This window comes from Thunnus thynnus, chromosome 11 (genome assembly GCF_963924715.1).
Source record: "Thunnus thynnus chromosome 11, fThuThy2.1, whole genome shotgun sequence".
In the NCBI taxonomy this organism is placed as follows: Eukaryota; Metazoa; Chordata; class Actinopteri; order Scombriformes; family Scombridae; genus Thunnus; species Thunnus thynnus.
Window position 1 is genome coordinate 13,475,249 of NC_089527.1, and position 25,235 is coordinate 13,500,483.

Genomic DNA, 25,235 nt, shown 5'->3' on the forward strand with positions numbered 1-25,235 from the left:
TTCTGATCTTGTCTAATCCTGGCTCCAATTATTGGTGTATTATTTGAGTAACAAAATTAACTACAATACAGCACATTGTAAGCGAAAAACACCATACAGCATTATTTTGAGCAAATTCAAGTGGTCATTTATGATAAATGACAATGTAATTTTTATAAATTGTTTGGTTACAAGGTCAAAAGACAAAAAGACATCTAATTATTCTGTGTTAATAAGTATTCATTTGAGTCATAGTATTAGTTGATTGTGGAGTATTGTGACTATGACAAGGGACATAAAAATGCTGCAAAAAATACAACAAAAAACCTCCTAATGCAAAATGTTTTTGCAGCAATTTAGATTTTGTTGAATCTCTATTTCTTTGTTAGGACATTCACAATTTGATTGTTAAAATGTTAAAGTCCAACATGCATGACCCCATTCCAAACACAAGTATGTGAAAATTAAGATAAGAATATACTTAAGGTCTTGTATGAGACCGATAATGTATAATGGACAGATGTCTTTCCAGGTTGTCACAGGTTTTATTTCACATGTGTGACTTTTTCTGTACTTGCTTTATAACTGACTGGAAAAACCTTGGCCTACTGGTCTCCTATCCACCAGTTTCTCAGTAATTTCATTCTTTTTGCTTAACCGCCTGCTACTTGTTGAATTTACATGAATGTTGTTGATACTTTAGATACATGCAATACAGTTTAATGCTGTTTCAAGAGCTGTTATATCAATGTACAATACATTTATGTGTCTCTGACCATCCCCAGATTCAGCATATCTGAATGAATCTCTGCCCCGGAGCCTTATCACTCCATACAAAGATGATATGATCACAAAGGAAAGATATTACTGTTTTTGTGAGGAGTGTTTCTGTGAGATTATAACACACTTAACACGCTGCTTTATACATGTAGTTTTGATGACATTAGACCAATCTCATGTCTGTCACCTGCAGGCAAATCACTTGACACTGGCAGGTTTTGTTGACAGTTACACTAATAACGTTTATATCTGCTCCCATGCCTCAATCTCTCTCTACAGACTGAGTAATAGCTTGCTGTTAGCTCTTGGTCTGCAGGTGTGGAAGGTGCATACATGATTCCTACAAAATGAAGCTCTGATATTAAAAGGTTGAACATCTACAATTATTTCTGTGACCTCTCTTTTCATTTTAGAGCTTGAAACATGATTCTCTCGATGTGTTTTAGACGTAGACTTAACAGTGACTGTTAGTGAAATGGCTCCATATGGAACCATAATGACTCATTGAACCTTACCGTTAGTTAATGAGGAAAAAAAGGTGAATCTAGTACAAACCCAGCGTGGAGCATTTTCAGAGATTCTTTTATGTCTCTTTGTAGATACAGAAATCCTCATTAAGAGGCAAGAGAGAGAGAGAGGCGTAAATGAAGAAACGAAAAAGACCAGAATGTAGTCATGTAAGAAGTACTATGCTTTGAAATAATACCCTCATATTACATTAAGGTAAACTAGTTAGTTGAACTGAGGTTACTTTTATAGATCCTGTGCTACGCGAGGTAAAGCTAAACATTTTAACCCTATACATAGATTATTTATTTTTGCAGAAAACGCTTTTCTATGAAACTTACTTGTTCCCTATTCTGCAATTTTTGTACGAATAACCACATTGTTACATTCTTTCATGTGCACTGGGAGTTCCCTGGTGTTACGTGGTTTTGTAGACGTAAGTATTTGACACTCTATCCCATTTACTTAACATAACCATTACTACTGAATGAGGATTCTTTGTCTTTATCAACCCAACAACAATGTATTTTATTTGCTGGTTTGACTGCTGCTGCTACTGGAAAAAAGTTAGTTATACAACTGTACGACCTCCACATTCTCTTGACCTTATATGGTGGCTTCATAACTTTCTTGATATACTCTGTATGGAAATATTAAGGGGGAGAATGTATGTGACAAAGAAATGTATTGTCAACATGTTGACTTCTGTAGTTCTTCTTCTCTCTTCTCAAGTCTTACATATATGTATATATCCTTGTTATTTATTTCATTTATTTATCAATTTATCACATCATTTTTGTCTTTTCTGTAATCTATTTTGAAGTATTACATTCTTGGGGTGGGGGTGCTATGTTGGTCGGGAAACATCACCAGAGTAGGAATTGGCTGGAAAATAGAGGACTCACTGTAGGAGGACACACAATATATACTGTATGTCATATGTATGTGGATATGCTATACCACTTTGCTACATCTATATACTGGTTATGTTTAAAATATGTAGTAAAAGCAATAAAAAAGTTGATCACAAAAAAGAAGATAAATAAATCAATCTTCATGTGAGCTTTACAAGTTTAAAATGACATTTGGTGCATAAGGACTTGTTTAGGGCTAAGAACTCAAAGTTTAGGACCTGGACTTGACGTGAAATTACTTGCAAAACAAAAAATCATCCCACCTCTGCTTCTGTCTGCCAAGGCTTGTAAGATTTTTCTTGTGGTATGAATTTCATCTGAGAAATGAACAGGGTTTCGTCACTTTAACTCCCAAATATGTTTTAATTGTGTGTTTGTAGTTAGCTTCTAACAAAAAATCTGCTACTTCAGATCTCCCTCACCTCATCTGGCACTAGTTTGAACCTTATGAAACGCAGATTACCTCAGGCAGAACATTTTTTCCCAACCACCAGATTTCAATCTTAACACCCTCTGTGTTTTTTCTACTTGGGAGGTGGAGCGTAATATTAGAAAGAAAAAACACAATTTGAAGGTTTCGTCCATCAGCCAGAGGTCAGATTGATGTAGTCATGCTGGAATCTAAGAAGTATGTGTGTGATTGCAAATGTGTGTGCAGGGTGTAGACTGACTAGCGGAGGCCAGTGGTTGCCGCCTGTTTGGCTGCATCAATCAAAATGCCCACCTCAGAATCTTATAACTGCCAAAACTGTCAGGGCTGTCAATCTCCCTCACTTCCTCCATCTCTCTCTCTCTCACACACACAGAGGGTTTTATCCATCTTTCCATATCTCATTAAATAGGTAACATTTTACAATATGGTACACAAAATGGTAAGTAGTTACTAAGGAATGAGTGAAGAACGAACCAGGAATGACCTGATAATTGATCAATTGTTGATAATACCTCCTGAATAACTCTAGATTGAGGACTACAGTCTATAGTAGATAATGATGAGTTTCTAGAGAACAGACTGGGAGATACTACTGAATCATTATGTAATGATTAATTCATGGATGTATCTGCGAATCGACACACTGACTATTTTCTTCATGAGTTGCTCCTGATTAACGTTGAACCAGCCGCTGAACAAAACAAAACAGTTGTGACTCATTAATTAATTAGTTAGTTAGGAACTTTATTGTCCATGCTGTGCAAAATGATCCATGACTCATTAACTACTTAAACATTAGTTACTCTTTTTGTGCCTCTCAAATAAAGTGATACATCATACTGAGTAGTTACTAAGTAGCACCTCATTATTTCATGATTGCCTTACCAGTACCAACCCTTTTTGTGCCCCATCAAGTAAAGTGGTGCAGTATACTGAGACGTATGATGTGTCAACTCTCACCTGAATCAGGGTCAAGGAAAACAACGAGGGAAATGTGCATCAGCACTGTTTCTCAAATTAACAGTTTTCCATGCAACTATTTTCACGCCAGTTCCATTAACACCAGGTGCTCTATGTGTGGTAACCATGGAAACGGCTTCTGTGCGCTACTTTATCCCTGCAGGTACAATCATATTTTCTTCATAGGCTATTAAAATATATCTTATAGAAATATTGAAAGAAAGAGTCTACAACAAAATAACATAACTACCAACTTTCAAATTAGTTCAGTTAGTAAGTTTGCTAGTGTAGTTGAGTACGCTAGCTAGTTTTCTGTGAGAAGGCCTAGCGTTTGGTTTAGCCATGGACCCGGTGTTGAAGAGTGCTGCTTCAGCTGTCTGATCTATCTTGAGGAACTCACAAATGGCAAGGATCAGTCTCTCATCCATTGATTTACACTGCATGTCGCATAGAAAAAATTTCAAGGCAATTCCTCTCTGGCAGCAGGCAGGCGTGTGCATGAGACAAGCACGACTGCGACAGTTTCATGGGACTGTGCCCGCTTGTTGCTCTGCTTGTTGCTCTGAATTAGGCTACTTGGGTCCGTCAATCATTCCCCGTCTGAAAAGACCATAATCTGCTGTAAGGACAACCTGAACATTTGGAAGTAGTGGACCTGAAGCTTTCCACAATATACAAACTTGACAGGCAAGTGTGCAGTGTGGTAGCTAACTGCAGGCCAGGTAAATACCCAGCTAAATATGTTATTTCTGACACCTGAAATATAACATAAAATTCTTAATAGTTGCTTGGGGGCATCGTTTTAGTTTAGATTTTTTGATAACTGATTTAGACTGAGCTCTAACTGTACCACAAAAACTGGTGAGTGGAATGTACCCGCACATATGTGGCAAAAAGTTAGCATTTCTGCTAACAGCAAGCATGCTAACACTACATGATGCTACGTCATGTGTTATCATCTGGGGGAACTAAAGCGACCTGATATGTGATGCTGTGCTGGAATGAGGCTTTATTTCTGCTGACATTTGGTCAGCAATGATAGTTTTCTTTGTTTTGTGGAATATTCTCATTGATAAAATACAATAAAAATACACTTAACCTCTGCTTGTTTGCCTAAACAACTCTGGTAAGCCCCTACTGACCCTGAGAGTACCAACCAACAACTAAAGGACCCAAAAGAAGTAACTAATGTTTAAGTAATTTGTAATAATTCAGAGTTAATCAGGAACAACTCCTGAGGAAATTGGTCAGTGTATCAACTCCCAGATACTAAGCATACTAATTATTACACAATGAATCATCAATATAGTATTTACCCGTCTGTTCTCAAGTGAATTATTCCCAAAGTACTTTTCTAATTATCAGGTTGTTCCTGATTTCTTCCTCACTTGTTAATTAGTAACTACTGAAAATGTTGTGTACTGTAAAGTGTTACCACAAGACTATAATTGAAAGTTGTGATCTGTAAAACAGAATCCATGTAATCTGAAAAGTATAAAACATGTAATACTGTGAGTATGTGCATATGGAGAGAGAAAACCAAATTGTGAGTCTGCTAAATAATATAATTTATTCAACTGACCTCACATATGTTTACAACTATACTCTTATAGACACTGCATGGATAAATAAATATCTGTAATTTCACTGTCAACAAACATCATTTTCAATGCTGCACTTAAAAGTAGTCTCATTTGTTCCTGTTTTTTTTTTTTTTTTTTGGTACACAGTATACATTTATCACACAAAAATACAGCATCATTGCAATTTACGACATAGAGCCACAAATGTGTCAGTCCAACACCTGACACTGATTCTTTTCTGCATGTATTCAGGTTTGTGAATGAGCCTTATCTACAACACACTCATTATGAGGCTTATCTGATGAGGAAGAAAGTTTACATTCACATTTAAGTCCAATGAGATTGCCTGACACTTTGCATAGCATCAGACCAGCAGTCAGCCCATCCAGCTTGAAGCTGTCATCTTGGTGGCACACCATCAATCCCACAACTGTTATTTATATTTTTAGAGAAGGGACAAGATCAGGACTGGAACAGTTTGGGGTTTAGTGTGTCTTACTGCACCTCAGCGGATATGGTTGCATAGGGGATCAATCATCCCCCCTTCACTCCTCAGCTGTGGCACTGACTGCATCCTACCACCCTGACTGATAATGACTTTTGATAAATGTCATCACTTACACATTTGTGAGTGTTTCTTACCCAGTCATTTTCCACCACTGACTTTTTAATTAAGGCGAGTCTAAAGATTGAAAAAGACACCAATAAACCATAACAATGCTAACAGGAGATAAACAAAGAACAGATAAGTCAACTGGACAATAGTAACACTTAACATTGCCTAAAATCAAATCATAAACAAACAACACCTTTGCTTGATCCTCCCTGCACAGAGCAGCAGTTTACCTGTTAGTTTGAAAAAGCCAAACCCGGGGAAATGTGAGGACTGATATTGGGGGATTTATGTATCATGTAACGCTTAAGCAGTAACCATATTTCAACTTTCATCACGGTTTGTAATACCCATAAAACTAACTTGTATAAACACTAGTTTCTAACCATTTTGCAGGATTAATCAAATGTCCTGAGGGCTGATCGACTGGGGATCGGATCAATAATGACCGGTGCTACTGACATGAGTCTGAGAGGAACAATCATTTCCTGTCTCCACTAACCTGCTGTGGCTGGCCAGTCAATAAAACACTATCTACACACACACACACAGTCACACACAAAAATATTTCAAAATAGCTTCTGTGAGATCATTTTAAAGGACCATACCTTCCCTTTAAAATGACCTCAATTAAAGGTTCTATTTATAAGAATCAGAAAATCCTTCTCATTAGTGACGCCTGTGGCCGTTAAATGAGCTGCATGCTTGCATGCGTGTTCGTGGTGCGTGCTTGTGGGGTGTGCTCATGGCGTGAGACCATTGCAGGTGATGTCTTTTTCTTTGCTTACACTTCTCATAATTACATAAAACATCTTTAATGCTGTATTTTGCACCATGTTTCAGCAAAGCGTCACTCACTCCCAGGCAATCAGCTGCTGTATGTATGTGCGCTTGCTCGCTCACCGGTAGACACACACACGAACAACCACACAAAGGCCCCTGCTGCGCTGTGGCTGCTGGCCAGTGAGAGCCAATTCACACTGCCTAACTCACAAAAACATACAATAATCAACCACCTCAACCAGATCAACCCGCAAACCGCCAACTTTTTTTACCAACCGTGTTTACTAAACACTGATAGGCTCAGTGAGCTGTGGCCGGGGAACAACGTGTTGTGGTGATTCTAGTTGGATAGCACCATTTTTGTTGTGTTGTTGTGTCATTATGCCGGTCATTTGTTGACGTTAGCGGGAGAGAGCCAAGGCACTCAGGAGTGCGCAAAAATGTCAAATTCTTTGGATTTTTGCAGAAAATCCGGCCTGGGTCCCTCATGTAGAAATCAGTCCACAGGCTGCTCAAAGTGGGGGAAGGGCTAATTTTTTACGATACATTACTACCCGTTCACTCATTGGCAATAAAAAAAGTTCAATAAATGTAAATTGTTTCACAATTCTACATATAGAACCTTTAAGTATACCATACATCAGTGAGTCCCAACCTTGAGGTCATTTCTCCCAACAAGGGGTTTCAGGATAAATCTGAGGCATTGAGAAAAATAAAAAGAATACATTTCTGCTGTGTTATCTATACTTTTAAGACTGTCCTATTTTTACATAGAGATGGTTATGCAATCATTGCCTCGATTTAAGGGGAAAACAGGTTGGGAACCACTGCTTTACATTAATGCCAACCATTTTCAAAATTTGCTGTAGTGGTTTATATTTCTGAATTGCAGCTATACTTTCCAGGCAGTCATTGGGTTTAATTTATTTAATAAACAGTATGTAAATCAACTTGCCACATATTTAACATCACATCTGCTTTCATTGATGTAAATATTTCTGCTGAGTGGTAATGCAATTAGATCAATGGGTCAAATGTTCATATTTAATGTGAAAGGGGTCGCTTGTAGTGATAAATCTGACTCTGCAGTTCCCCATTAGCTTTATGGAGCTTTTTAGCTTCTTTAAGCTCATTGTTTTGGTTTTACGGCAAGCAACGTAAATATTTGGTTCAGTCTCACTGCTCTCATCAACCTGTTTTCATCAAAAAAGCTTTAAAAAACGTACATATGCTGTTCTCCTAATACCAAACAGCAGAAAGACAAAAATAGAAACTATCTAGTGTAGCATTTAGTGGAGAATTTAGCGGCTAAAGAGCCAGATATGTCCCTCAGAAGTTGGTGGAGAGCAGAGTTAAAAGAGTGAATATTGGCCTTACATTCATCAGGTCGTCAGAAACATGTCTCCAAATGAATTCTAATGTTGCTCTGTGTCTGCTGAATGTGTAAATAAGCTACAGTTTGAGAACACATTCGCCATGTCAACTTTATGAGGTCAATGTTGTGTTTGCAGTTTATTGTGCTGCCCCTAGGTGGCAAAAAATCAATTACAACAGGTTTAACGCTTAATTATTACCTTAACCATACTGCAGTTACAACATTTGGATATTGTAGGAACAATTAATTTAAAAAACTTTTGCAGTTAACACTCACTGAATGTAATTTGGGGTTTTTGCAGAATCATCCAATATCAACCCTCTGATTGGCGAGTCAAGGGTTTGGTATGAGGTCTTTCATTATTAAATTGCTTTCTAGACACATACAGCGTCTGGAATTAACAAAGTGTGACAGGAGGATTAAGAGCATGGTGAACACACAACATAAAATCAGCAAAAAAAACCCAGATTTTTTTGTAAATTAAAAACAATGACTATGACTTGCAAACTGAGTACGATGTATCTCTATACAACACAGATCCTAAAAATATTATTGCTCTATTCATAAGTTTACTCTATGCAAATGAAACCTTGAAAGTCAGGAAAAGTTTCTGGAGCATTCACTTGACGCCTCTTTGTCAGCAGGTACACATATATGCATGTACATGAACACACATACACACTGTTATGTAGACAGACACAATACCTTGGTTAAATATTGCACTATTCTCATCACCCACAGCAAACTCTTGTAGATTTCCTCACACACGTGTACATCTCCTGCAGAATCCCATTGATTCCCCTTGAAAGTCTCTCTGATCACTGTAGCAGCACTTTACAAAAAGAAGTTGTAGTGGGGTTTTTCCTTTACAAAGAGATTCACAGAGTCATGATAAAAAACAAAAAAACGAGACTGAGTATGGTATGCTTGACACAGCTGATTGACAGTCAACTTCCTGGTTCTAGGCAAGGAATCTCAAAAAAGAAGGAGGCATCATGTCATTAGCATAAAACAAACTACTTGTGGAATCACTTGAAGCCAAATTTCTGGTGATTTGGCGTCCAGTGTGGCAGTAGCAAGTTTCCTGAAGAATGTCTATGCCTCTTTGACTATTCCTTCTTCTTCAAATTCCTTTGTTTTACTGTAGTTTTCTTTGTGCCTTTGTCGTCTAGTTTTCATTGTGAAAAGCCTCAGGACTAGACTCCTCATTATCACTGAGGACCTCTGTGTTGATGAAGGTCCCTGCGAGTGATGCACCCAGGGCTTGTTTGACAGGTGCCATTTCTGAAAGAATGATGTTATCATGGTTGTTCACCAGCGTGGCTTTGTCCATGATCTCCTTGCTGTGCTTGGACACCACGGCATCAAGGAAATCATACTTGTGTGACAGCATACCGCTTTCAAATAGGTACTTTGTCAGGTAAGAAAAGGCCACATTTGCCAAGAAGGATGCCAACATGGACACAGACTTGAATGGGAACCTCTGCTGGACAAAGTACTCTACATCCCCAGTGAGGTGGTGGATCTTCTCCTGGTCCACCCAGCCGGGGTAGTAGATGAAGGGAGGGAGCTTGAGGTAGGGCTCCCCTCCACCAATTCGTAGCAAAAGACCAAAGATATAGCCAGCCACAGAGCCATAGGTATTAGTGCCCTTGACAAAGAGTACACTGAGAAGTTGGGGAAAAATGATGACATAAACCAGGTCGGAGCTCAGGTACCACAGACCATACACTGATCCTGTTAACAATGCCATAGCAGTGGCGAGAGCTCCGAATACAAAGATGGTGAAGCGCATCACCCAAACAATCTCACGATCTGAGGCCTAGAGGAAAGAAGAAAGGGATAACAAAATGAAAAAAGAAGCATAAAATGTATAGAAGACAAGATCAAGAATAGGGAAGTATGACAAGGGAGGTCAAATTAGAACAAGACTAACAGTCTACAGCCATGGTAGCAGCTCTTTGAGGCTGTACTAAGACCCTGTGGTCCTTTGAGCTAACATCAGCATGCTACCATGATTTGTTTTGCAGATATTTGGTCATAAATCAAAGTATAAAATTACAATATTTTACCTAATTGGGGAACATGAATATTTGAGCCAAATTTCATGGCAAGTCATCCAATAGTTGTTGAGACATTTCACTCAAAACCACAACTGTCAACCTGATGGTGGTGCTAGACGAAAAGCCAGGGGATAACGAAAGTCAGGGTTCATCATCTGGGGACCATGAATGTCTGCATCCATCTAATAGTTGTTGAGATATTTCATTTTGTGTGGACTGACTGTCAGACCATCATTACCATTCCCTGAAGCCACACTGGTAGCATGCCTAAAATCAAACTAAACATCTCATAGATATCGTTTGTTTGAACGTTGTCTAAAGTTTTGGAGTCTGATTGTGTATGTTTACCAAGTACAATAAGTGTAGATGAAATTTGTGCTGTTGTTTTTTTGTTGTTGTTCAAGACAAAATCAAACACATTTTAAAACCACTGGGACGGAATTAAAATAGATTTATTGATTGGTTGACTGATGCTTGCAACCATTGGTTCAAACTGTGTTAGTATTATTGTTTGCACTCTTACCGACTGCCGAAAGGCGAGGTTATAGATGTTCCTAGCAAACATGGAACTGGCTGAGAGAATTGATGAGTCTGCTGATGACATGACGGCAGCCGACACCGCCCCTAGACCAAAGAAGGAGATGTAGGGCGGGCAGAGGTGCTGAAGCACTATGGGAAGGATCATGTCTGATTCATCCTTATCCTTCGGAGGGCGGCTCCCGTAAGTCGTCTGGTTCCAGTCTGGAACAGGAAATGGGAAACACAGTTACAAATGATCTGGATCATTTTAAAAGATGAAAATGTGGAATTATTTTTTATCTGTATTTATCACATGACTCAACAGTAGTTTCTCCCCCCAATTTTGCTACACTTATACATTATAATTGTTAAATATTTTAAGTGATGGGCACTGCAAACACATCAGAGTAAATTGGTTTGTAATCAAGAGCAGAGCCACTTCATTTCGAGACTTTAAGGGCTTTAAGGGCTCTTCCATTATAAACCAATCAGTACTAGTCATTGTATACAACTATCAAGATTATCTATATCTACCAGTTTTGTCTGACTTACGACTTCTGTGAGGCAATGTCATAACATAACCAAAGTTGAACAGGCCGTATGTTTTTAATCATAATGACGTTTGGCATATGTTCCTATGTTGGGATTAATAAAATTTTAAGTGGACTGATTACAAGATTGCAATTTTTCCACTGATCCCTCGGCTTTTCAGACAAAGGGTATGACTGTGGCACCTTATTATAATGCCCCCCTGTGAATACACCTGTTTTAGTTGCTTAGAAACAAAAGGGCTTCACATGTCTATGTGCTGTAATACAACACAAGCCACAGTAATGATGATAAGTAAGAGGAATAATTGAAAATATGCCATCCATGTAATATTAACTGTTGCATGGTTAATACACTACCAGTGGTCCAACGAAGCATAAAATATGAGTCAGTGTTGAAGAATGCATTATCTAAATTTATTGCATTTTAATTGTTAATCTGATTAATAATCATTTCATCAATAATGATTCATGTCTGTGGGAAGCCATTGATTGTACTGAGACATTTTGAGCTGATTAAATACAGAAGTATGCATTAATGTGTCTTTTTTATTTTTTCAAGAGGAAACACTGAATACTTGCAACTTCAGGAATTAAAAAAGTAATATTTAAAAAAAAGAAAATTGATTAAAATATTGGCAAGTGTTTCATCCAATAAGCCATGAATATTATCAAACTTTGGCTGAAGCTTTGAGGTATTTCAATGCTCAAAGGTGTAAGAACAGTTAGATTACTGAAACTAGCAGGAGTAACTCCATGGTGAAGGTGTGCAATCCATGTGCAGTTGGTGTTCGTGTCTCCCAGCCAAATTGTGAATAATGTCTGCGCTTTCCTCCATTCTCCACTCCACTGCTGTCACCACCTTCCCGTTCAGTGGGGCACCATTTGTTTTCCAATCTTTTTTTTCCTCTTAAACCCTCTGACATCCCTCTTTTTTCCTTTGTTCTCCTTCGTTCTCCTCACCCTCCAGGGGTATACAATCTGTGTTTCTCTCTCACTCCCCTGGATATTCAGAAGCAGTGGTTGATTAGTGCTGGTTATACATGAAACAGCTTCAGACGGACCAGATTAATTAGCTCCCCTTCAGATGTAATATTCACTAAATCTGCATGGTCTGATGGCTCTCTCCTTTGCTCGTTGTGACAAGATCCGTCTGCCGTTGTTTACCCTCCAGACACCCTATTGCATCTGCATTTACACATATGAAAAAAAAAGCTGCTGTGGTGTAAACAACCCAGTGAGTCATCGTGTTCCCTTTGATCGCACTTTCCTTTTTAAATAAAGGATCAGATTCCTGGATGTTTTGATTGTCTTGTGATGTTTCATTAACTGCTTAATCAATGTGTGTGTCTATGTGTATGCACATGATTCGTAGATCAGTGTCTGATATGTGTGTGTTCATCTGGGCAATCTGATGTAACAGCTGCAATCTTAATATTTCTGTGTATATGGATTAAAGATTAGAATAATATACTGGCTAATACTGCAGTTTGTTCATTTTTAATCAGTACTGAGTCAATACTTGGCTTACCTCCATTTACAACCTGAAGACAAGGATGTTAATTCATTTGAAGAGCATAGAGCTGACCATTAGTATATGCAATAATATTTAATCAAATAATGAAATATGATGTGGCAGGCTTGAGTTTCTGTACATTTTGAAAATGTCCATGTAAAGGTGATTTGCCAGATTTACCAGTATAGAGTAGCCTTAAGTTTAGTGATGGCCCCGAGCATAAGAGTGTGTGTGTATTTACCTGTGGAGGCCCCTATAGCTCCTATGAGGACAGAGGGGACGGCCATGACCAAGCAGCCGAAGGCGGCGAGGAAGGAAAGGACCTGGGCATAGGTAGCTGAAGAGGCAGAAAGAACCCGTTGAAAATAGACTTGCCAGGGAATCCCCCCCAACATCTAGAAACAGAAACACCATAGTAAATACAGACACCAAACCAATGCATAACAGTCAACTAGACCACCTCTGACATAGCATTGAGCCTTGTTCTTACAACAAATGTTTATCTTCAAACAACCCCCCTTTTGCTGCAACCACACCATAAATGCTTCACATAAACCCCCAGCCTGCAACATTTGACAGATAAACTGGCTTTGATGTGAAATAAAAATGTGGATGCAATTTAATTTACTTTACTGTCTCATGATGAATCCTCTGATGAAAGGTCTGGCTTACCAGCAAAAAGAAGTTGTCCGCCCAGAGCCATTTGTCTTCAGGCTCAATCTTCCCCAGCCAGGGTGACTGGTAGATTGCCTCCTTGGCTGTAACAGTGATGTCCGACACAGCAGGATTGGACAGGGCAAAAGGCACGCTGAGCCACTGATGGTGAGGAATCAGAATGCAAATGTTATTATTGTGATACATATTTAGTGACATGTTTAATATGCTTCCACTCTCAAAGTTGTTGACTCACTGGATCCAAGTTTGGTCAAATATTTGTTTCATTTAATACTAGCAAAACAGTAGACTGATGTCTTTTAAGGCATCAGTTAAGTACTAAATCAGGTACTGTATGTACTCCTTATTTATCTTATATTGACACTTTACGCAGCCCCTAAGTTCAGCCTCTGTCTAAAACAGGCTGCTTTAACTCCTGTTCCTTTAAAGCCCTCCCAATGAGCCCACTCTGTTCTGATTGGTTAGCTCTTGGAAGCTGCCCTTCGGCAGACTTCGACTGGCTCCAAGGGAGTTATAGCAGTTGGATTTCATTACTTTTTGTCATTCTTTACTCGAAATGTCATCTTCTCAAATATATCCATGCATGTTCAAGCTGAAATCTGATCTGAAATATAAGAGTGGACAACGCAAACAACACATGGAATAACCTTAGCAACGACCTAAGCAACAAAGGCCATGGTATGGACAGCAGTTTATGGGCATGTGTGATAAGCTGACATTGGCTCGTCGCCAAGGTATAAAAAAACGTTACAAATGAAGCGCTCAGAGCTGGTAGAAGCCTGGAAGCCTGGGCTTTTGACTTGTAGGGAGCATTTCTAAATATGTTGACCTCAACTTTTGGAACCCTGACCATGTTTAGCATAGATATCTGACAAGAGGTTGTGATATCTAACACAACAAGCTTGCGAAGCTCTGTTAACAGAACTACGTTCCCACACATGTGCAGTGACGTCTGCCTTACATGGAACTACTCTCCAGAGACTGAAAACGTGATTGCTATTATTAGTCTTTGAAACTGTTTCCAAACAAACTATCATGACCAAAACTCCTCATGAGGAAGGAACATGTCACCCAGTGCAGCAGTGTGACTCACTGATGTGTTTCAAATAGTTTTTGGTCAACAACCAAGGTCTATTGTGTGGAGGAATAAGATATATCAAACCTTGAATTAACACACAATACTTGTAAGTGAGATCAACTCATTGTTGGTTTTGCTCTGCACATGAGATTTGTTGACAATAAGAATATATCCTTTAATCATACTGCATTCATTGCCAAATATAGAGTCCTAGGCTGGGTAGATGTTGATCCCACAGTGAAACTCACCAAGCCCAAAAAGATACAGAAGAGTTGAACCACATCTGTGTATGCAACAGAGTAGAGTCCCCCCACAAGAGTGTAGAAGATAGCTATCAGGGCTGAGATCACCACTGACATGTTTATGTTTATGTCCACGATCACACTCAGAGTGGCACCTGCAAGCCAACACATTCAGTTCAGAAGATAAATCAGATCGAAGTGAAAGCATATATTTAATCTGTAGATGTTCACATTTAAGAAATCCCATCCGATAATCACCTACCCAGGGCAGATAAAATGGCCGCAGACCAGAAGATTTCTCCCATGAGTGCGGGGATGAAGAGTAGACCCCCCATCCTTTTTCCGTACAACTGCTGGAAGGGATCCAGCATGGTGACGTATCCACGCGAACGCATGGGTTTGGCAAAGAAAAGGCCACCTGGATGATGCCAGATATTATGGCAAAACAGAAAAACTGTGTCAGAAATCATTTTAGGATTTGTATTTTACAATCTGAATCAGTAAAATTGTATAACATTCCTAACTTGACATGAAGTGTAGTAGCTTAAGTAGTGAGTTTATAGTGACCACACAGAACTTCTTGTTTATTTGAATTACTTTATGATAAATTTGTATTGTACCTATTTTAATTCCCTTTAATTCCTTTTAAATAGAACTTATTGTACCAATGTTTTTTTACATTTTATTACTACACTGCCACATCCTACATTTGCTATATTACTGCTAATCAGTTTTTGAAGCATGCCATGTTACATTTTTTTCAGGCAGGCCAGTTACCATTCATTTAACTGTCGTATGCAAAACAGTAGACACTTGAAATGAGCTTCAGTTTAGTAATCCAACACAATGACTATCATCTTGTCAAAGTAAGGTTATTATTGAGTGGTATGACAGCTGACTGGAAAAGTCTGCACTGCATCGCCACACAACAATCATATAACAATGGCAAACATAAACAAATGTTTTTGGTGACTGATTATCCATCACCATACTTGTAATGCTACCATAAAATGAATGGATATCAATGGCTGCCTTGAAAACAGGAAAAGCATGTTCAAGTATAAGTGAAGTGATTTGTAGCAAATGCTGTAAAACATGTAAAACTATACTACTCTCTATAGCACTACACTATAAATGTCTATATAGAAACAGTTAGGCATGATGAAATCACTGTTGATGTTTTTCATTGTACCATTAACGCCTAAAGACATTGGTTCTTACCTACTACCAGACTCAGAGCGTACCCAAAGGGTGCTTGTGCCCAAGCCAAGCCGTAGTCTGGCAGGTAGACATACTCTGCTGTCCCATTGATGTAGCCCCCACCCACCCAAGTGGCTGAAAACCAAGAAAAGAAAAGCAAGTAATGTTTATAAAAAAGGACATACTTTATTTATTTTTTATTTTAACTAGTCATGATTCATACATTGATTCTATTCACAAGACCAATACGTGTCTATTTGGGATGGCAGTTGTGATTATAATTAAACGAAGATCAAACAGTTTTGGTTTATGGAAAAACAGAGCTGCATTGTGGAGTCACCCGAAATTGACAACAGGTTGGGTTGGGATAGTTAGGTGATAGTTTGTACTATAAAGCGCATAATTTAATGCTTGATCGGGTGCCATAAAATCACACGAGTGCAATTTAATGAAAGTTGGGGCAGAAAATTAGATTTGCAGTGCTGCCCGTGCGTAAAAGGCTGATTTATAGAATTAACAGTCTTTCTCTGACTTCATATGACATCTATAAGTGACAGAATAACTCAGCTAATGATGAACACCTACCAGCAAAAAAGAATTAAAAGGTGAGACTGCTCGTGGTTGACCAACTCAACTTACCGGTCATTGTGAATCCACCCACGAACAACCCGATGTCTCTTCCCCCGACCATGATACTCTCGCTCCGATCTCCGCCATCACTGACCCCGGCGTTCTTGTTCTTCCACGCGGCCCAAATCCCCACGAAAAGAATCAGGACGTAAAAGAGCACGATAGCCACGAGACCCTCGGCGTGGATGGTCATCTTCCTTTCGTCCGCGTCCTCCCGCCGAGATCAAGTGTTATTGCGCACGGAGGACTGGAAACTCATGGAGAGAACTGAAAGAAACAAGGAAACAAAAAAATTACCAACATTGTTTTTGTCTTTGATCTCAGAATCAATCAATTTACTTCTGTAAATTGATTGATTCTGAGATTACTAGTGTCACACCACTTTTATCAGTTCTATTAACCGCAGACTATAATTACATTGCTTCCATACGAAAAAGAACTATTAAACCTATCACCAACTTTAAAACACTGATCCAAGCGTTTCATTTGAGGCAACCAAATTCTGAAAAGATACAAAATTCAATTTTTAATCAGTTGACGGTATATAGTGAGTACCCACGTTATGTAAAATGCAAAGTAATCTAATTGTCCGATTATTCAATGCAAAATAATGCATTAATGTCCAATCGTGATAATTATAAGATCCCCAGTTGACCAAGGTAATACCAACTCACACGGACACATAAGTTTGCCGGATGCTCTCGCCGATTCAACTCTCAAAGGGGGAATCGCTAAAATACATTATTTTTTGTTAGCAACTTCTTAGAGGTGAAGTTAAATTACTAGAGGAAGGTGTGTTCCTGCCACCAATACTATAAGATTCAAACAAAAAATATAAAACTGCCTGTTGACCGTATCTTTGACTCAAAGTCAACACAATAAATTATTGGACAAACGACCAGCTGGAGCTGAGATTTCTAAAACGCAGATTGAAAAATACTTTCTGTCATTTTAGGTCTAATCTCAATACTACAACGACAAAAGATAATACTTTGACTCATTTGGTAAAATCTATGGCAATACCTCATCAAATCCAACTGACGCGCACAGCAGAGGAAGAGAAACAACCGTCACTCCATTATGAGGCATCAAATCAAAAGATATGAAATGAGAAAATATAAAATAAGACCTGGTGGTATTGATGAGATGAGTTCACAAGTAATAAGTGTTGCCTTAGTTGTTCAGCTTTAAATAAAGGGCAGTTTTGCGCGCGCCTTACTGTCACACTCTAATTATTCAGTCAAGCGATCGTGCAAGTTTGCGCTCGTTAAGTCTGCCAATTTACCATTTAATCTGAAAAAAGTGTACAGGCTGTTGTGTAGCCAAATATGATTTAAAAATCTGGACCAACAGGCTTTTGTTTCTTGTGGTGCCGCCGTGCGTAAAAGTCATTTAATGCTTCCAAAATGTGACGCACCTTAAAAGAAACTGCGAACCATTAACCAAAAGAGACCTAAAAAGATGCATAAGGGTTTTATGTCCAATGTGCTGCATCACTAGAATCAAAGCGAAGGTTTTCAGCTCAATTTTGCGCTGACACCATAGTTCCAGGAGGCCAGTATTGAATTATTGATCTCTCTTTAAATCAACATCTGTCACTATGGTCAAATGACGTTATATTTGGCCAACACATATGAGTTAAACAAGAGTATCCAAAACTGACATTATCTTACCTTTCCTTCAGAGAAACAGGTCCAAATAGATCACAGGAGCAGGACCTCCAAAAGAAGATTAAAAAAGAGTGTCAAAGATGATTTCTGTTAGTCAGGTGTCAGGGGTATAAGGTACAATGTAATCCTCTTGAACGTCCAACCACAATTCTCTTATGTTGTTTTTTAAGTCACCAATGCTCGTCGGAAAGAGAGAGACACACAGAGAGAGAGAGAGGGAAGGAGGGAGACAGCGAGGGAGGGGGAGAGCGGGTGGAAGGGAGTGAAGGGGTGGAGATGAATGGGAGTGGTGGGTTTATTGGGTGCTGTCAGGGTGGGTAGATGGTGGATGAATGTCTTCCAGGGCAGGACGAAAATAGCACCTAATAGAGAGTGGCATGACGCACAACCTCTCCGGAAAAGCTTTCCAATAACATAATATCATATTGGCAATGGACGGAACCTTTACTTTGCCAGGTTACATTTCAGGCCTGATTTACGATCATTGCGCAGGCCCCGCTTGCTCCACGATTAAAGCATCGCTTTTATTCTGCAAACACTGGCTGTATGGTGGTAATGTCGAGGATGGTAAGCACCGCACTCGATTACATTTCATTTTATTACCCACCTTTTCGTTCAAGAGCATCAATCCATTCCCAAGTCCCTTAAATTTAAACATCAGAACTGCCATATCAACTCGTATAAACAGACGTAGTTAAGTTCTGGGAACAAGCAATGACTGGTGGCACACAGGACGATTTTGTTTGATACACCTGGTACCACTTTTAGTCGTATGTTACCAAATATGTATGAATTTAAATGCATGTAGTTTTAAAATACTATAGCTGTTTTTATTATAAAGGTAATTACAGTGATCTCAAAACTTTAAAATCTGAAACTTAGGCTATGTATTGCAAGTATTACAGCCTGAGTGACTCACGTTTACCTGTATTATCTGTTTATAGGCTGCCTTCAAACACAGCTGGAACCAATGATAATGAACTTACAGTCTCTACAACAACTACAGCCACTGAGATCATAGTAAATGTGTTACTTCAAACACTTCGTTTGTGTTGTAGAGGTTCCTATAGAGCGGTCACGTCGCTGTCCATGGTGCTGAAATGTAAAAACAAACTGGAACCCACAACACAAACATTTCCTCATCAGAACTTCATCTTTTTCATTCAGTTTCTGTATTTAGACTATAACGAGTGAGTCAGTGGTCCTCAATATGGAGTTTAGTTATAAACTAGACCATAATTTATCATTTATCTTGGTATGACGACATTTATGTCTCATTATATGTCTACACTGAATGTACTTCACTTTGATCTGATATTTCTGTAGTATTTTTCAAAAATGTATTTAAAGCACTTTGCTAGAGCAGTTTCCCACCTTAAGTTCCCAGAAGCAATTGTATAGCAATTGTCTTTACTTAATTTCAAATGACATGAAATGTGTTGTTCTGTTTACCAGTAATATACAGAGTAATGTAGTTCCCTGGTGTAAATGAGGATGTTGATATGTTATAGTCTGACTGCTGGAAATAAGATAAGTGACTTGCTTGAATTGTCCTCTAATTTAGTGCCTCTGCAGCTGACAGGCTGCCAGACAGAGGGCAGCTCTAATTGGAAGACTTTCTCCCAAATAAGCCCCAGAAATACATCACACAATCTTACAGTTAGTGATAGGGAGGCAGCCCAGCGAGGAATGCCTCACAGGAGTCACAAACAATCTTGTAACCAGCATCCACGAAGGATAATAATTTGAATGATTTAGACTCTAGTTAAGTGCAATTTATAAAAGTACTAAAAATCTAACCAATTCAGGGCACACATGGCAGCTTCTAACATACAGTATCTACCAAATGATGTGGTCTAAATGGATACAAGAAAGCTTTTATTTGGTGCTTTAGGCTACCTGCTCAAAAGAGCTTTGCTGCCATCCAGTGGTTTTCTTAAACTTTACTAACATCTCTGCAGAGGGTTTAAAAAATAAATCAATAACAAGGCAACTTCTAAACAGAGATCCACTGGCAAGTGAGGTGCTCCTAAACCACAGCTGGGTTTCCTGAGTGTTTAACTGAAAGCAAGTCATTCTTGATTTCAGTCAACAACAAGTGTCACTTATCACCTTTTTTTTTTTTTTTTTTTACCATAAATTAACAATAGGCCCTTTTCACACTGGACATTTTTGACTTGTCATAGTGGGAAAAAGCACACGCAAGCACACATTAACAATGGCTCTGTTTCACATGCCAGGCCAGTGAGTGAGCATGAACAATACAAAATGTAATGTAAATGTTATGTTGCCATCAATTAGTGTTTTCCTACTATGACCTGTCATTGGGGGGAATGGCCTGTAAAAACAATTTTATAAAAAAATATCAAAAATACTTTTATTTTATTATCTATGTTTAAATTATTAGTGACTGATATTAACAGATTTTTATTTTCTTTGGTGTGAAAAGTATTTAAAGACTGAATACTGGCACAGAATATGTTTTATTTGAAAGTGCTGATATATTTGTATTGGTTGTTTTTCAGAAAGAGTTAATCCCAACGAGAAAGTGAGCTACGACAAGGAAGTGACAGAACAATTGGTAATGCATTAACAAGACTGTTACAGCACAGAATATGGTATCAGAGTTATGGAGTAGCTTCTGTGGCTATGTGCTGTAGTGTGTTGCCACCTTCTGGTCTTTCAGCCACATAACAGTAGGTCAACAGGTTTGAGCTCTCAGTTCTTTTTACACACTGTGGTTCATCTTCCCCTTTTTACTACTTGTTTTGTGAGTATGAAAGCCATTAAAATATATCTAAAATATGTTGGAGAAGTGTTCAGTTGAGTGTTTTTGGATCCATGCACAGTACTTGTGAGTTTGCTGTTATTGTGTTAGAACTTTTCCCAGTCTTAAACATAGTTATTCAGTCTGTAGCCACTGCTGGACATGGAGCAAACTGAAGGAGCATGATTGCCCTTCAGGGCCTCAGGGGGCCTGTAGGGGGGAGCAGGGGGGCATGTGTTTTCGAAGGCAGGGGGAGGTGATGATGGTTGATTCCTCTGCCTATGGAGGGACCTCTGTGGCCTGTCACCACTGCTGCTCCAGCACAGCACCAGTCCTGCAGTCAGACTGAGGCAGGCTGAGGCATAACCCAGATAAACAGCCAGGCCAATCTCGTACTTCATCCCGCTGGGAAGGAAGGGGTCATAGAAATCCATAATGACATCGTTGGTGGTCCAGGACACGGTGACCAAGCAGAGAATGCCAGCACAGAGAAAACAAATCCCCCCGCTCAGCACCAGGGGAGACTTGATGAATGACCCACGGGCGAAACGGGTGCACTTCATCCCCATCACAGAAACCATAAATGCCAGGATTGAAGTGACGCATGAGAGCACCATGAGCGCCCGGGCAGCCTAACGTGGAGGAGGGAAGACAAGCATTTTAAAACTGGGATTTAAACAGGAGTCTGACTGACTAATAATTTCACCTCTACTCATGATAACATACGGTGTTTTGAATAAAATGTTTAGTACCTGCAGATCACGTGGCAGTGCCAGAAGAGATCTGTACATCTCACACTGGTAAATGCCTGTGCTGTGCCATACACACTCCATCCACAGGCCTTTCATGTAGGCGGTGGCTGTGATGATGTTAGAGCCAACATAGGCTGTGCTGCGCCAGTGGGGGAGCACAGTTGCGACGACAGTTCCCGCAAACCCCAACAGCCCTAAGAAGAAGCCAAGGAGCTGAACCGCCATGCTGGCCATGATTGGCTCACTTTCTCACTCGCACAGATGCACAAACTGTAAAGTACAAAGTTGTAAAAACATGTAAGCACACAATTAAGAGCATTTGGAGGTCTTAAAAGTGTGTCTGATCTGGCAAAATGCAAAGATAAACACAATGTAAAAGATGTAACATAAGACAAAAGGAAAATAAACACACAGAAACAACTTAAAATAACTACAAACCACCTTATAAAAAAATATACACTTTCACAAAAAAAACTACAGTCCCCCAGGCTGAAGATGTGGCTGGATTCTCCTTGTTATCTGCATGGTCCCCAGTAGTACAGTAAATTCCACTGAGCTTACATCCAGTCACAGATTCTGAGTCATTCCTTGTGTGTCTCTGGAGTGCAGGCGGAAAATAGCTGCGGAAACGTTCAGTATTCCGGCATCAGTCTCTGGTGAGTGGCAGGTGACTGCATCTGTAACTAATGAGAGCAGTGTTCAGCTTCACCTGTTTGACGCTCTCCTCTGGAGGGCAAACCACAGCAGTCTATTTGTTAGGCTCCCCGCCAGCCCTCAGGAAAACAGAGAGAGAGAGACAGAGAGAGAGAGAGAGAGGAAATTAAACATTTACAGAAACCACCCAAGCTGAGAGTACTGTTATAAACCACTAACTTTGAAAATGTTCACAGCTCTGCAGGGTATTTGAGAGAGAGGGACTGAATGACTTTGACAACAGAGTTGTAGTGGCTGGGCCGCAAACTGTGACAGAAAGAGATGGCAATGACTGACGTAATAGTTGGCCAAATTATATAATGTCTGATTTAATCTCAGACATCAGTTTTATATTTACATATATAGCAACAAAAAATCCACATCTGTCTAGGCCATGACTCAAGATCCCCCTCCCTCCACAGAGAGAGAACATGTGAAACACATACACAGTAGTTAAGCATTTACTTTTGTTCACTTCTCGATGTTTTGAACAAAATGTTCTAGGAGAAAAGATCCTGACTCATGAGCTGCCAATTTCATAACAATGACAACCCAAGACTCTCAAATATATGTCAAAAGTAAACATATTTTTTAATTAACTGACAAATAATACCGAAACAGTAACAGTAACTTTAAATTTCAAAGCAAAGACCCCAAACTGTGCTTATATCGACCTATAGTTCGGACTTCCTCAGAGAACAGATGCTCTTTATAAAGCCTGATTATTGTTCAATGTTAGACCTGGCACTGTTGGGGCCTCTTAAAAAATCAGAGATACAAGCCTCATTGTGCTCACTTAATGATTGACTACAGTGAAGGCACGACAAGCGAGCAACCGGAACCAGGGAACGGCTGTGACAAGCATCTTGTTTCACTTTTGTTTGCCTCCGAATTAGCCCACCTAAGAGCAAAGCCGCTCTGTAACATTCATAACTTTTTTTTTTCTCCACTTGAAAACTGCCACACTATATCCACACTATGAAATACTGTAGATGCAATGCTATCAATCATAACCTTTCACTTAGTAAATAATTAGTAAAAACTCTCCACATTTGAATACTTACCAATGAGGTGACCCCAGGATTAGAGAGCCATGGTTACAGGAGTCCAGACGTAAGAGAAGTTGGAGATAAACAGGGCCATCGGCACTGATGCCACACTGACCAGCTCCTTCTGTCTCTGATTCTGCCTTAACTGACAATGTGTGACCGGCCAGTGTTAGATATCTCCCTTCATCAGCAGCAGCATTATCCCTGTCGGCGTCAGGAACATCATGTCAGTTATGACATTAGTGACAGTCCCGTGATGGCTTGTGGCTCCCGACAGATAAACAGGACCGATGTTGACCGTGGAGCCGGAGGCAGAGCGCTGTTACAAAGCAGAGACAGACAGAAGAGATATTGTCCTCACTGGATGTGTTGTTTTTGTCTCAATACTACAGATCAGTGCATCTCCGGATGTGTTGATGAATGAATGTGGACAATAAAATGAAAATAATGTCTTAACTGTATGATGGTCTTATCATCTTATAACCAACTTGTAGAAAAACATTAATAGCAATTAAGGTTAAATTAGCAAATATTCAAACAGTAAAAGTCATACTACATTCAGTCAACACTGCAAAGCTGATAGCCAAACTGTACTTGACGGTAAGTTTACATTGTGTACATGTGTACGTGTGTATGATTGTGTGTGGTACATACTGTACGGCACGCCAGGTGAGGTCATTCAAAACTGCAGTTTTATCTCTGGATTCCTCTCGGGACCATCATCTTCCTCCACAGTTCTCCTCTGTCTCTCTCCCTCTGTGGCCCAACCTAGCGTGACATCCTGTTGGTATACAAGGGCATTTTCCCAGCCCTTCCCCCGGGGTCCCTCGTGTAGTATTCAGCTCTCTGTAAGAGCTCTATAGTGAGAGGGATGATCCTCTCCAAGGTCTGCCTGTGGGAGACGCCATTTGAATGTGGAACACTTAATAGTCTTAGTTAAACTCAATAATCCTGTGATTAGCAGCTGAGCATAGCTGGTCTGTTGTGCATCGTGCAGGAGTATAACACAACCATGATGATGTGTTTGTAGCATACAGACTGTCACTTTTTGTTTTTGAGGCCATTTCTGAAAGGCCTTTTTTTGCACTACACATATCTTTATTACTATCTATCTATCTATCTATCTATCTATCTATCTATCCATACATACATACATACATATACACACACAATATATATGTAAACACACACACACACACACACACACACACACACACACACACACACACACACACACACATATAGTATTCTCAATACAAACAAGCAGATCTTAAGAGACTCTGTGCACCCAAACAGGTGTTTTGGTCATTCTGGCTGAGTAGACCTCTGCTCAGATTGAGGTCAGTTGGAGCCATGATGGGAGTTATGTGAGGTCACCAAACGTCATGAACTAATAATGAGGACAAAGGTCGGAGTTGTCCTGACCTAACAGGTGCAACAAAACTGCCAGGAGAGAGGGAGATGTCAATGACGCACAGTCTGTACATGCCCACGCAGTCCTGAGAAAAGTTCTAATCAGCAATAATAACAACTGAGAACAGCTGTGTAAGCTGTGTTACTCATTTATAGTTCTACATAGGGCTGGGCAATATATCGATATTATATGATATGGCATAAATGTTGTCTTTTCCTGGTTTTAAAGGCTTCATTACAGTAAGTGATGTAATTTTCTGAACTTACCAGACTGTTCTATTATTTGTCTTTACCCACTTAGTCATTATATCCACATTACTGATGATTATTTATCAATAATCTCATTGTGTAAATATTTTGTGAAAGCACCAAAAGTCATCCCTACAATATTGTTGCAATATCTCTATCAAGGCATTTGTTCAAAACGATCGTGATATTTGATTTTGTCCACATTGACCAGCCCTAGTTCTAGGCTACATTTTGCATATTTAAT

The 25,235-nt window shown here is 39.4% G+C and overlaps 2 protein-coding genes across 4 annotated transcripts; both read right to left on the reverse strand.

Moving 5' to 3' along the window:
- Positions 1-5,124: 5,124 nt before the first annotated feature.
- LOC137192505 (high-affinity choline transporter 1-like) lies at positions 5,125-18,272 on the reverse strand. The gene is made up of 9 exons (XM_067603257.1): positions 18,072-18,272; positions 16,408-16,665; positions 15,790-15,903; positions 14,831-14,986; positions 14,575-14,723; positions 13,246-13,389; positions 12,815-12,968; positions 10,514-10,731; positions 5,125-9,749 (listed from the first exon to the last, which is right to left on the reverse strand). Exons 2-9 carry the CDS (start codon positions 16,589-16,591, stop codon positions 9,096-9,098), a joined length of 1,773 nt encoding a protein of 590 aa, XP_067459358.1. The 5' UTR covers positions 16,592-16,665; positions 18,072-18,272; the 3' UTR covers positions 5,125-9,095.
- A 2,260-nt stretch (positions 18,273-20,532) lies between these two features.
- LOC137192501 (claudin-14-like) lies at positions 20,533-24,221 on the reverse strand. 3 transcript variants are annotated; one of them, XM_067603253.1, is made up of 5 exons: positions 23,984-24,221; positions 23,345-23,648; positions 22,297-22,360; positions 21,588-21,857; positions 20,533-21,467 (listed from the first exon to the last, which is right to left on the reverse strand). In XM_067603253.1, exons 4-5 carry the CDS (start codon positions 21,819-21,821, stop codon positions 20,961-20,963), a joined length of 741 nt encoding a protein of 246 aa, XP_067459354.1. In that variant the 5' UTR covers positions 21,822-21,857; positions 22,297-22,360; positions 23,345-23,648; positions 23,984-24,221; the 3' UTR covers positions 20,533-20,960. The 3 variants fall into 3 exon arrangements, with proteins under 3 accessions (XP_067459354.1, XP_067459353.1, XP_067459352.1); XM_067603252.1 differs by having other exon boundaries at positions 22,149-22,360; XM_067603251.1 differs by having other exon boundaries at positions 22,029-22,360.
- Positions 24,222-25,235: the final 1,014 nt, after the last annotated feature.